The sequence below is a fragment of the Erinaceus europaeus genome, chromosome 16 (genome assembly GCF_950295315.1).
Source record: "Erinaceus europaeus chromosome 16, mEriEur2.1, whole genome shotgun sequence".
Classification (NCBI taxonomy): Eukaryota; Metazoa; Chordata; class Mammalia; order Eulipotyphla; family Erinaceidae; genus Erinaceus; species Erinaceus europaeus.
The window spans coordinates 59,445,101-59,457,650 of NC_080177.1; the positions used below are offsets into that span (position 1 = coordinate 59,445,101).

Sequence of the window (12,550 nt, forward strand, 5' to 3'; positions counted from 1 at the left end):
ATATTCCAGAATGAACAGCGTCTTAAGACGTACCTTTTACTGATGTGTTGGGTGGAGGGCCTTCCATTCGCAAGTTCCACGGAGGGTCTCCCTGGTTAGCAAAGTCCCTCATTTTCAGATAGCTAATGGTAAGTCGAATGATAGATGCCTTGTCAAGCTGGCTGGTGATGGCTGCAGGAAGAGGCAACAGTTTGGCCAATTCATAAAACTCAAAGTTTTCTTTTCCCCTGCGTGAACGAGCAGCATCTCGGGACTTCTCCTTTCTCAATGCTTGTAAGCTGAAATCAAGAGTGAAAAAAGGTTGTTTTAGAAGCTGTGAGTCTGTCATCAAAAAGAAACTGTCTCCCCTCACCCCCGCAACTGTCAACAAAAAGCTTCACAATTCTAGAACCATATTAAATGAGTATCAGACAATGTCCAAACAATAAATTCTACCTCGGGCTATAAAGGTATAAACTCAAGTAAAAACAGTTTCTTAGACCTTTCTCCCTCCCATTGTTTATGCATTGAGATATATGTATTGCCTCTAAGATATGATGTAAGATTTACAGGGGATAACTGATATAATAGAAGCAATCTATAACATATAGCCTATTTTGACATATCTAGTCTCAAAAATTACACTACAGTGCTGGGTGCCAGCAGAGCCTATACAATGCACATGTTATAATGAACAAAGAGCTGGGCTCCATTTCCCTGTGCCAATGGGGTGGCAGAAAGCTTCATGAGCAGTGAAGCAATGTTGTGGGTGTCTTTCTCCAGATCTCCCCCTGTATCAATTTCTCTTGTCTCTATTCAAAGCTAAATAAAAAATTATTTATTTATTTATTTATTTTATTTTATTTTAATTTATTTTTTATTTAAGAAAGGATTAATTAACAAAACCATAGGGTAGGAGGGGTACAACTCCACACAATCTTCCCACCACCCAATCTCCATATCCCACCCCCTCCCCTGATAGCTTTCCCATTCTCTATCCCTCTGGGAGCATGGACCCAGGGTCATTGTGGGTTGCAGGAGGTAGAAGGTCTGGCTTCTATAACTGCTTCCCCGCTGAACATGGGCGTTGACTGGTCGGTCCATACTCCCAGTCTGCCTCTCTCTTTCCCTAGTAGGGTGTGTCTCTGGGGAAGCTGAGCTCCAGGACTCATTGGTGGGGTCTTTATTTATTCCCTTTTTGTTGCCCTTGTTGTTTTATTGTTGTTGTAGTTCTTATTGATGTTGTCACTGTTGGAAAGGACAGAGAGAAATGGAGAGAGGAGGGCAAGACAGAGAGGGAAAGAGAAAGACACCTGCAGACCTGCTTCACTGCTTGTGAAGCGACTCCCCTGCAGGTGGTGAGCTGGGGGCTTGAACTGGGATCATTACACTGGTCCTTGTGCTTTGTGCCACCTGTGCTACCGCCCAACTCCCAATAATAATATTTTTAAAAGAAAATGATTCTATTTAACTTTTATCATATGCAATCTTAACATATCAAAAGCACACTTTTAAAAACTGTACATGAAAACTATTTCCCCGTCTCTGTACCTATGGGGGGGTTGCTTCATGAGCAGTGAAGCAGGCTCCAGGTGTCTATCTTTCTCTCCCCTATCTCCGCCATTTGCTCCCCTAATTTCTCTCTGTCCTACCCAGTGAAATAAGGGGGAAAAGTGGCTGCCAAGAGCAGTGGATTTGTAGAGCCAGCACTGAGCCCCAGAGATAACCCTGGAGGAAAACAAAATAAAACAAACAACAACAAAAAAACATGAACACAACTTAACAAATCAACAAAGACTGATTACAATACAATTTAAAGAATCAATGTTTATGTGTTCCTAGTCCTCAATCCTGACTTTTACATTAAGCAATAAAATATTCCATTGAAAATGAAGCTTTCGATGTTCCTTTAAGGATGTGCTGATAATTGGTTGATAAGAGGATAGCTTGATTCTTTATTAACTGGCATACATTAGCAGGTGGGGAGATTCTCTAAGATACTAGAGAATAAAATACAATTTCCAGAAAAGGTGATATAAATTTAATGTTGAAAGATGAAGCCCCACATGAGTTATTAAAATTTATAAACATTATAGACATATTACTTCACAGAAGAGGCAACAGGTGAGACCCAGTATTTTTCTTTAACTATTCATGTGCATTTCTGTTTGAAGTTGGTTCTCATTGCTGAGGGCAGAATCTGGCATAACTGAAGCTGTGTGTGAGCATCCGACATGAGAATTCCACCTACTCTGAATTGTTGTTTTGTGTCTGACAAGAAATACATTCAAAATTTGACTATAATGATAAGTAACTGGGCAATATTTGCAGCACCAAGGTATTATTAAAATCATTTGTAAGTGTCCATCTTATTGAACCCTGAAAGCATTTTAAGTCTTTGAGCTACCACAGCCTCCAGTAAGAAACCTTTTGCTTCTTAAGGTTTCCAGTGATAATCTCACATAAAAACACCACTAATTTGTGGGGGGGGGAGCATTTATTGGATTGTTGGGAAAGTCATGATGTAATTTTATTTCTTTTTTTAATCTTTTATTTATTTATTATTGGATAGAGACAAAGAGAAATTGAGAGGTGAGGGAGAGCTACGAGGGAAAGCGACAAAGAGACACCTGAAGCCCTGCTTCACCACTTGTCAAACTTTCCCTCTGCAGGTGTGGACCAGGGTTTGAACCCAGGTCCTTGCACACTGTAATGTATCTGCTTAATCAGGTGTGCCACTGCCTGGCCCTCTCATATGATGTATTTTTCTATGCAAAACTTCATCATGACATTTCAAACCAATGTTCCCCCAAAATGTTCACTTTTGACCCATTAAAATTATGCTAAGATGTAAACTATGTAAATAAAAGTGAAAAATTCCTTCCACTCTGGTGAAGTAAATTAAGCTGGCCCAGCTTAATATCTTACAATCAAAGAATGATTTCTCTCTCTCACTTCTTGTAACACAGGCTAGCTATTCAACACCATTTAAGTCAGTTGTGTCAAAATAACTATGTCTTTTGACATGTCTTCCCTGCCAATTTTAAACACAGTGGTTCAAGTTCAGTGCTTTGCACTTTATGTGTTCTTATAATCAAATACTATTCTACCCCATAAGGTGGTCTCACTTTAAAAAGAAAAACAAGCGTTGGTACAGTAAGTGACTATGATGGAGCTCTAGTGCAGGGGTCACAAACACAAGGCTTGCAGTGTTAAGGCTAAAAATATTAAGAGTCCTGATGGCTATTGTGGGGCAACAAAAGGACAGAAGCCCTTGCAAAGGAATATCAGGTACAGTTTCAGCTGCCTGCTATCTGGGGAGAAGGCATCTCTGTTATTACCAGGTTTCTAATGAACACAGTGTGATTTTTTTTACATGACGCTTCTTCACTTTTCAAGATTTATTTTAACGCCAGAGATAGGCAGGCAGACACACAACAGAGCACTGCTCAGCTATGGCTTATGATGGCTCCAGAAATTGAACCCAGAACCTATGGGTGCATGCTCTCACCCTGCATGGCATTCCTAAGTTTTAGTATAATACAAATTAGGGTTTTTAAGTATCGTGAAATGCTAGTAAAGCATGTTGCTTAGGTCAATAGTGGAGTCAAAGCTCAGTTTACAATTGGGAAAATTTTAGGAGGGCAACTTGGAAAGTAGCATAAGTCCAATAAATGTAACATTCCAGTAAAGGCTGAGTAGTGGCGTACCTGGTTGAGCACACATGTTATAATGCACAAGAACCCAGTTTCAAGCCCTGCTCCACACCTGCAGGGGGAAAACTTTCCAAGTGTTGAAGTAGTGCTACCGGTGTCTATCTTTCTCTCTTATTCTCTATCTCCCCCTCCCTTTCGATTTCTGGCTGTCTTTATCCAATAAAGGCAAATAAAGATAATAAGATAAATTTAAAAAAATTTAAAGTAACATTCCAGTATACACATCACTTAAATGATTACAAGAATTCACAGAAGAAAGTATTCACTTGTTATCTAGCTCATACTATTAGTATTTACATGAGGAACATCTCTATTTAGCTGAAGCAAATAAAGTACTTAATGAATACTCTAAAACTGTATTAATTCATAATCATATCAATAACCTAAGAGAAGGGAAAAGAAACAAGTCCTGTTAAAACAACGCCCAATATCACAGGGAGTAGCCAGTGAGGCTCCAAAGACTAAGTGATAACCTATATCCAAATAGAGAATTGGAACAGATTCCACCATGCTTCTGCATGCCTTTTCTAAATTCTGAACCCTAGCACTCAACTTTTCGAAAAGCAAAAGTTACTTTATATGTTCAGACCCCATACCTCCTGGCTGTTTTCTCTTCCTCACCTCCTCACCCTTTCTAACTCTCTCCCATACTGTGTTCCTCTAATGAAGTAATCTCCTTGGCCACAATTTCAGTGATAAAGGGATTCTATGACTCCCATATCATATCATTATGCAGACTCCATAGTTCAGAAGACTTTAAGAATGATAGCACTGTATCTGCAACAAGCAGTAATTTTTTTTTTGTGAGCAAAAACAAAACACAGTCAAGGAATTATAAAGGCTGAAGAGATGCTGGTAGGATAGCTGAAGCTAAAGACCTTACGATAATGACATGCTTTGGATTGAACTTTTACCTGCTTTTGTGACATAGAAACTAGGTACAAACAATTCTCAAATCAAATTTAGTAGTAAATTAAACCCAAAAATAAACTCTGCATTTGTGTATTCTGGACTAAATAAAAAATATATGATTGCATTTCAAGAATACTATATGGTTTCATGTGCTTTCTGCCATCTGAAATATTAGACTTTATACCTACCTATTAAATTTGGACTCCAAACTTTCTAATACTCTTCTAGTTCAACTGAGCATGTGGGGAGAATCACTTAGCTAATCCTTAACATATGAAAACTCCAATCCTTTGATGGATATTCAGTACTAACTGCCACCACTAAAAAGATCATCATCAACAATTATTTCAGACGTGTACGTGTGTGTGTGTGTGTGTATGTGTGTGTGTGTGTGTGTGTGCATGTCTGTGTATTGGGGAGAGTGGTTTTCAGAACATACCCATTCAAAAAGATGTGTGTATACATATGTTCATAGCAGCACAATTTGTAATAGCCGAAACCTAGAATCAGGCTAGGTGTCCAACAACAGGAGAGTGGCTGAGAAATTTGCAGTATATATACACAATGGAATGAATACAACTCAGCTGTGAAAAAGGATGAAGTCACATTCTTCACTTCATCTTGAATAGAGATCGAAAGTACCATGGTAAGTGAGTTAAGCCAGAAAGAGAAAATAAATATGGGATGATCCCATTCATAGACATAACTTGAGAAATAAGAACAGAAAGGGAAACACAAAGCAGAACCTGGACAGGGTCTGATGTACTGCACTAAAGTGAAAGACTCTGGGAGGAGGGTAAGGATTCTCAGGTCCACTACAAAGGGGTAGGGGTAAGGACACAGACCTTCCTTTGGTGGTGAGACTGGTGTGAAACTGTTGTGACACATCACAGAAGTTGGACACAGCACACGGCTGACACCAGCCTGGTAACAGAGCATACTACAATCTGTGCAAACACACAATGGATTGTGGGTGGATTGAATGGATGTAAGCACAGGCAGCCGGAAGTCTGGACCTTTTGTCCCCTGCTTCTCCTGCTCAGTGGAATCTCAGCTGAGGGTGCTCGAGGTACCCGCCATGGCTGCCTCTCTGAGGAACTGAACACGTGTGACTCAGCTGGCCAATAAACTCTTAAGACTCTCCTCTACAGCCATATGAGTAAACTCTGCCGATAACTATTTATCTTACAGTATCTAAAATGTACAGTTCGTACTACTGTGCCGCCCTAATAAAGCTTTGATTGTTTAAACCCACTCTCAGCTATGCACAGCCAAGTCCTTTATGCACACAGCCGAGTCATTTAATTTTAAATGCAACATGAAACTACACTCCTATTACCTCATAATTTTCTAAATCACAATTAATTTAATGTCAGGGAGAAAACAGACTAAATATTTCAATTTCTTTAACTGTCTAGATTTTAGTTCTGAGTACATATTCCTTTAAGCATTTAATGTTTCAAATTTGTAAACTGATTAAATTCTGACACTGGGATTATTGTTAAAGCATTTAAAAAAAATAACTCTTTTTCAAAATACTAAGTTACCTACAACCTTAGGCCTGATAGATCAATCATTTGCTCTTAACAATATCTAAGATATTATTAGTAGCCAAAATCATTAAATTACATAAAGCATGCTGAGGACAAATATAGTATGGTAAACTATAACCATAGGATTTTCAGAAAAACCAAGTTTCCACCTAACTTGATTACAATAATAATTATCTATTGCCTTTTTAAACTCTAAGACTACAAAGAACCTTTCTCATTCTTTATAAATCCTATTTCTGCCAGTCTCAGAACCTCTGGGACTTTGCTTGTATTTCTTGATTCCTCTCCTTTTTATTACTTAACCTGTTATACTGGCTCTGATGATCTCAACAAAATCAGTGCAAACAGTGTCACCAAGCCACTTTATGTTTTGGGTTGTCTCCAGAGATGGCAAGCCTGAGATGTCAACCTTTCAACTTCAATAATCTGGTGAGACTCTTCCTAACACACAGGACTACCCAGTTCCATTTCAGATGGCATGATATGTAACGAAGTTATAGACCCTAGATTTAGGCTAAGGAAACTGGGCACGTGTATACATGTATCCATGGGTTAGAGGCAACTATATACCTCAAAGTAAAAGTGTGTAATACTACTCTATGATTATACTTAGACCTAATAAGCTCTGTGACCTGGTAGAACACACTTAAGAAGGCACCATAAATTTTCCAATCGAATATTTATTACTTAGGCCTAGATCCCCTCCTCTCCTACCCCATAATTCACTTCCATCAAATATTCTATCTACTCAACTAACTGTACAAAAGAAAGTAAGATATAGCTCTTAAATTCTTCTGGCAGCATAAGCATTTTTGTCACCCCTTGATAATCTTTAGAAGAAATACTGTACACTCCTGGCCAAGAAATGTATTAGCAAAAAGTTTATATATTGACCAAAAAACAGTTATTATCTCTAGGAAACTATTATTAGAATCACCGAGCAGGTAAATGCAATAAAACTCCAGGTTAACTTAGACCCCACTAAAACTGTAGATATATTTCCTCCTCAACTTGAGATCAGACCTCATAGACCTAATACTAGTTTGACAACAAATGACACCCAATGCTTTAACAGATGGGGGAAAGTCCATCCTTCTCAGTTAGAAGAAGGGACTACAAAGGCTGGAAAAGGGCAAGAGACTGCTTCACTTACTGATGGCCTTTTTGGTAACTGCCAGGCCATCCCATCACCTGGGGCCCTTTTCAGAGAATCCTAGGATTCCCCCATAGATACAATGGGCCTAGATTTCTAATAAACCTCTCTCTACCATCACTGCTCACTTCTATCAGAAATGCCAACATAGCCCTCTTTGGAGCTTCTTCAGGACTTTGTCCTCTCTATACAGGAGCAATGGTAGGGACTGCCCCACTTTCCAAAGAGAGGCTGGGTCAGCCTTACTCTGCCACTTGAGGAAGACTGGTTCTGAAATGAGTGCAGTCTAAAATGTTCCCAGCTGTGACCATGGACTGCAAGCTCAGAATGACAGGGACATGGGAGTTTAATATAGAATCCTATGCTAACTGTGAATATACATGGGCCCTGGGTCAAATTGATGTGGTAAACAGTTAATTCTATTTATATTTTCTCTTCAAGTTTGGGAACTACTCTTTGCCCTAATCCAGTTTTCTAGTTCTTTTCACAACTCTGACACCATCTTCCCAGACAATGTTTTTAGTCTACTTGCATATTAACTATGAAGCTCAAACAAAAATTAATAAAGTCATGGGACTCTTGAAACATACCTAAAATAGACTTCCTAGCTGCTTACCACCCTAAGATCTCTATTCTTACCTGCTCTATTCCTACTTTCTGGTTCCTGCTTCTTAAACATTTTGTCCTGCTTTGTATCTTAACTGTCTTTCAGAAACCAGATTGCAGATGCTACTGTGAATCCATCCTGAATGTCCTAGGCAGATAATCTCACCAATGCTTCTTGGAACCTCACTACTCCAGAGACCTAACCCAATAGGGAAAGATAAAAACAGACTGGGGCTATGGATCGACCTGCCCATGCCTATGTCTAGTGGAAAAACAATTAACAGAACTCCCAGTTTCTGCCCCCCCCCAAAAAAAAAATTAATTTTAGTCCATACTCTCAGAAAGGGAGAAATGTTGGGGGAAGATAACTAGAGGACTCTGAAACCTAGTTCCCTCAGGACCTAGAGAGAGAGGGAGAGGAAGGAAAGACATTCAGAAGTAGTAGTAATAGGTGTAGGTATAACTTAGGAAGGCAGGCATGGGGGCTGGGTGGATGGTGCATCCTGTTAAGCACACATATCACCATGTGAAAAGTTCCAGGTTCAAGCTCCCCCTCCCCACCTGCAGGGAGGATTCTTCACAAGCCACAAGTGGTGACTCAGAGGTCTGCAGGTGTCTATTTTACTCTCTTCCTCTCTATCCCCCATCCCCTCTCAATTTTTCTTCGTCATGAAAGGAGGAGGAGAAGGAAGAGGAGGAGGAGGAGGAGGAGGAGGAGAAATGACCACGAAGAGCCATAGATACGTAGTGCTGGCTGAGCCCCAGCAATAACCCTGGTGGAAAATAAATAATTAAAATAAAAATTAAAAATGGATGGCAGGACCTTAGAAAGAATGTGCAGACAGATAAATAGGTAGCTATAGAAATAACAGTCAACCCCTATCTGTGACTTTGTGAGAACTACTGCAGTTTCCAGTGAAGGGAATGGGAAAATTATATATTTTGTGGAAAGAATCCAGGTAAATAAGCTAAAAGATCCACCTTGAATGCAAAATGGCAGACACCATGTAAAGTAAAACAGACAGAACCTGGGCACCTGAATATTGTATAATGTGCCCACAACTAGATGCACCACCAACTAGCCATGTAAAGGTTCTTCTCTACCACCATATTTCTTTCTTTAGTTATATTTTGTATAATTTGAAATGCCCATTTGCTTTCTTCATAGTCTCCTGAAGCATCTTTCCATACTGTCACTTACAGCCTTAAGGTTAACAAATTTAATTTATTTGGAGAAACAGTACAATGCAAACCAGTGGCAATGAAACTAAGGGGATAACTTCTGCTGGCAACAACCCTAAAAATTCTCATTATTAAATTCTCATGTGTTCTTAAAAAAGAATGATTATCACTTTCCCTAAATTTTTGCTGGTACCTCTTTCTGCATTATCTTCTCCACAAGCAGTGAACAGGGGTTGAGGTTTAAATCCTAGTGCTATGCTAATAATATAAACTGGATCAAGTTACTTATCTTCTTTTATTTCAATTTCCCTGGTCTGTAAAATGGGATAATAATATGATCTGTTTCGCAAGATGGCTACTAAAAGTAAGTTAAATGAATTGTAAATGAGTCACCTTTTATAAATATCAACAGTTATGTCTGACACACAATATATACATATACATTTATAGACATACATTCACTTCATGGATTGTTCTGTTTCTGTAAATGCGATTTAGAGTGTATATTCTCTTTTCACCAAAATTACATTTATTCGTTAGTTCTCGACCAAAGTGAAACAAAACTTTATTCCAGAGACGATCACTTTTTTGATAATCTACTTTATAGTCTCTCTGCTGTATACAACAGATATACGTAATGATTTGATATATTCAATTACATGGAATTATTTTTTCATTTTATATTTATGTAAATATAGGCATATACATATTTCAACATGCATTTTTCATTTAAATTGTATTTGAAGTATACATCTTATTAATGGAAGATAAAAGAATTAAAGGTAGTGATTTCTGTTCTGGGGATAATAGATGGGAATTTCTTCATATTCATTAAGGTAAGGAAACATGGGATTCAAAAGAAATACAAGCAGTTATTTTTATATTGGGTTTTTGGAAAAGTCATGATTTGTTTTTTTAGTTTTTCACTTAAATATTTACTTATTGAATAGACACAGTCAGAAGCAGAAAGGGGAGAGAGAGAGAGAGAGAAAGAGAGACACCTGCAGCATTGTTTCACCACTAGCAAAACTTAACCCTGCCAGTGGGGATGGGAAGTTTGAACCTGGGTCCTTGCCCATTGTAACATGTGCACTCAACCAGGTATACCACCCACCTGGCCCTTCATGAGGTATTTTCCTATGCAAAATGTGTCATGACATTTCTGACAACCCAATATTTTAAAATGTGTATATAAACATCTATTAAGAGAATGGATATTCAGTAAGACTTAAAACTATGGGAAAATTTCACAACTGCAATGATATTAGTCAGAAATAGTACATATGTACTAAAAGAAAGATGGTATTTTAGAGAATTTTCCAAAAGTGTCACAAGTCTAAAGCTCTCTTTGATATAAGACAGTCCCAAATCCAGTACCAGGGGAGCTCAGCAAGAGTCTCTAGCAGAACTTGACAAACAACAGAAAGTAGAAACATGAACTTGAACTTGGAGTGCGTTTGATGTATTGCATCAAAGTAAAGGACAGGGCTAGGGGAAGTCTGCACGTCTTGGTGCATGATGATGGAGGGGGCCCTAGGTTGAGTGTTTGATAAACATCTATCATGATGAGATGAAACATGTTACTCATGTCAACAACTGTACTTACTGTAAACCATCAACACACCAATAATTTAAGTTGATCAAATGAGCCAGTAGATTAAAAAAAAAAATTCTCCCCCAGAAATATGGAAGCACAGCAGCACTCGCTGCACTGACCACGGCTACTTCAAAACTGATCAATGGAAATCTACTCAAATCAGAAAAAAAGGAGAAAAAAACACCCCACTCCCCAAAAATTAAAGACTAAGAACCACCACTAATACAAATCAAATATTGAGAAACTGTTTCAGGATTTATCTCTTTTGAAGCTGCCATGGAACTGGATAAGGAAGTTGATTCTTTATGAGGCCACTCTCTATGGTGGGGAGAAAAAAAGTATCTTTGGAATTGATGACTCATTAAATTCAAAAAGGTATGTTATTCTCTGGGGCTTTGCAAAATTGACTATTCTAGTTTCTTCCTTTGGAAAAATGGTTTCAATGATCATGGAAATAATGACTGGAGATCTACAGAGGCTAATATATAGCAAAACCTAACAACAGAATTAAGTAGACATAATCAAATGTTTCCTTCTCTCCAATGGCTTCTTCATAGCCAGATGTTCAAAAGTTTTTATTTCTGATTTACAATAATATTTGCAGAAGAGCTTCTGGTATTGACAATACCAGCAGATACACACTAATTCTACATGATAACCCTTTCTTTTACCGTCACTTTTCACACCTTTGTGTAAACTTTTAGATGACAATAACCAGTATGTACAAAAGAATACCATCAGGTCATTTAACTGTAGGAGAAAACGAAAACTAGGGGCAAGACAACTTTAAGTTTTACCTTTTTAAAATACTTCTAAGGAGCCAAACAGGCAGGGCTTTATGGATTTTCTGGCTCGTTTTGCTTAGGAGTACCCAGAACTACAGACTCTCACTATTTATCAATTAATCTAGCATGCAGCCTCAAAGGAAGAAGGTCGACCTGTATTAAAAATGCAGCTATCAAAAATTCATCAAAGGCTCCAGCATTTTAAGTCATGAACCTTTGAACACCTGCATACTTGTCAGATCTCTGGTCATAGTTAATGGTGAAATCTATAGTTACTCCAGTACCTACCTACACCTGCCCTGACATGAGCTGAATAAGGAGGCTGCACAAGGAAAAAGTACAGTAAGGCTTCTGTAAGTACTGCCTCCCCTTTTGCACTACTTCCAGTAAAAGTCTACCACACTTTGGCATCAGAATTCAAAAGCAATCAAATTAGCCTAGTGCAAAGATAAAGTCTTTTAGGAGTATTTTTCCCTATGACTGTAAATATCAGTATCAGCTATCTGACAAGATAATACATTTGAGAAACACATCAATAACTATCACCTGCTATGATTATGCACGGCATAGCTCACAAACTAAGTTTTTGAATGCTTTCCAAGAGAAGGCAATGATTCCAGAACCTTTCCTTTAACATGAGGGAAAAGCAGTATAGTATACACAGGAAGTTAAAATGGGAACCTTCAAGTTCAAGGTAAGAACTCTGCTGCTTAACTAATGTACTGCTCATAGCTGTCATCATTAATTTATGTTAGCCTCTGTAAACATCAAGAGTATAATAGGCCAATTTCACAACTAAATATAGATGCACATTTTGCCCTTATATAAATGGCAGATTGCTGCTGTAGATCATCGCTGCAGCAACACATCAGTAGAGATGCACTGTTTGATGGTCTGATGCTCTCACAATATATAAAACCAGTTGTAATGGTTGTTTGGAAGCAAAGTGTAACATAGCAGCAAAATTTCATTTGTTCCACAAACTCAGGATATATTAAGCTTGGCTGACAAAGACTGTTTGATGTGCTAAATCAGTTTGACCTTCATTCTTGCTTTATTTTTCTCAT

The 12,550-nt window shown here is 38.2% G+C and overlaps 1 protein-coding gene across 15 annotated transcripts in view; it reads right to left on the reverse strand.

Annotated features, from left to right (window-relative positions):
- Nucleotides 1–12,550, reverse strand: part of NPAS3 (neuronal PAS domain protein 3) — a 1,061,849-nt gene that overhangs the window by 728,127 nt on the left and 321,172 nt on the right. For all 15 annotated transcript variants that reach the window (XM_060175201.1, XM_060175199.1, XM_060175198.1 and 12 more), the window contains one exon: nucleotides 34–278. In XM_060175201.1, coding sequence (XP_060031184.1) covers nucleotides 34–278 — 245 coding nt within the window. The remainder of the gene's footprint in view (nucleotides 1–33; nucleotides 279–12,550) is intronic.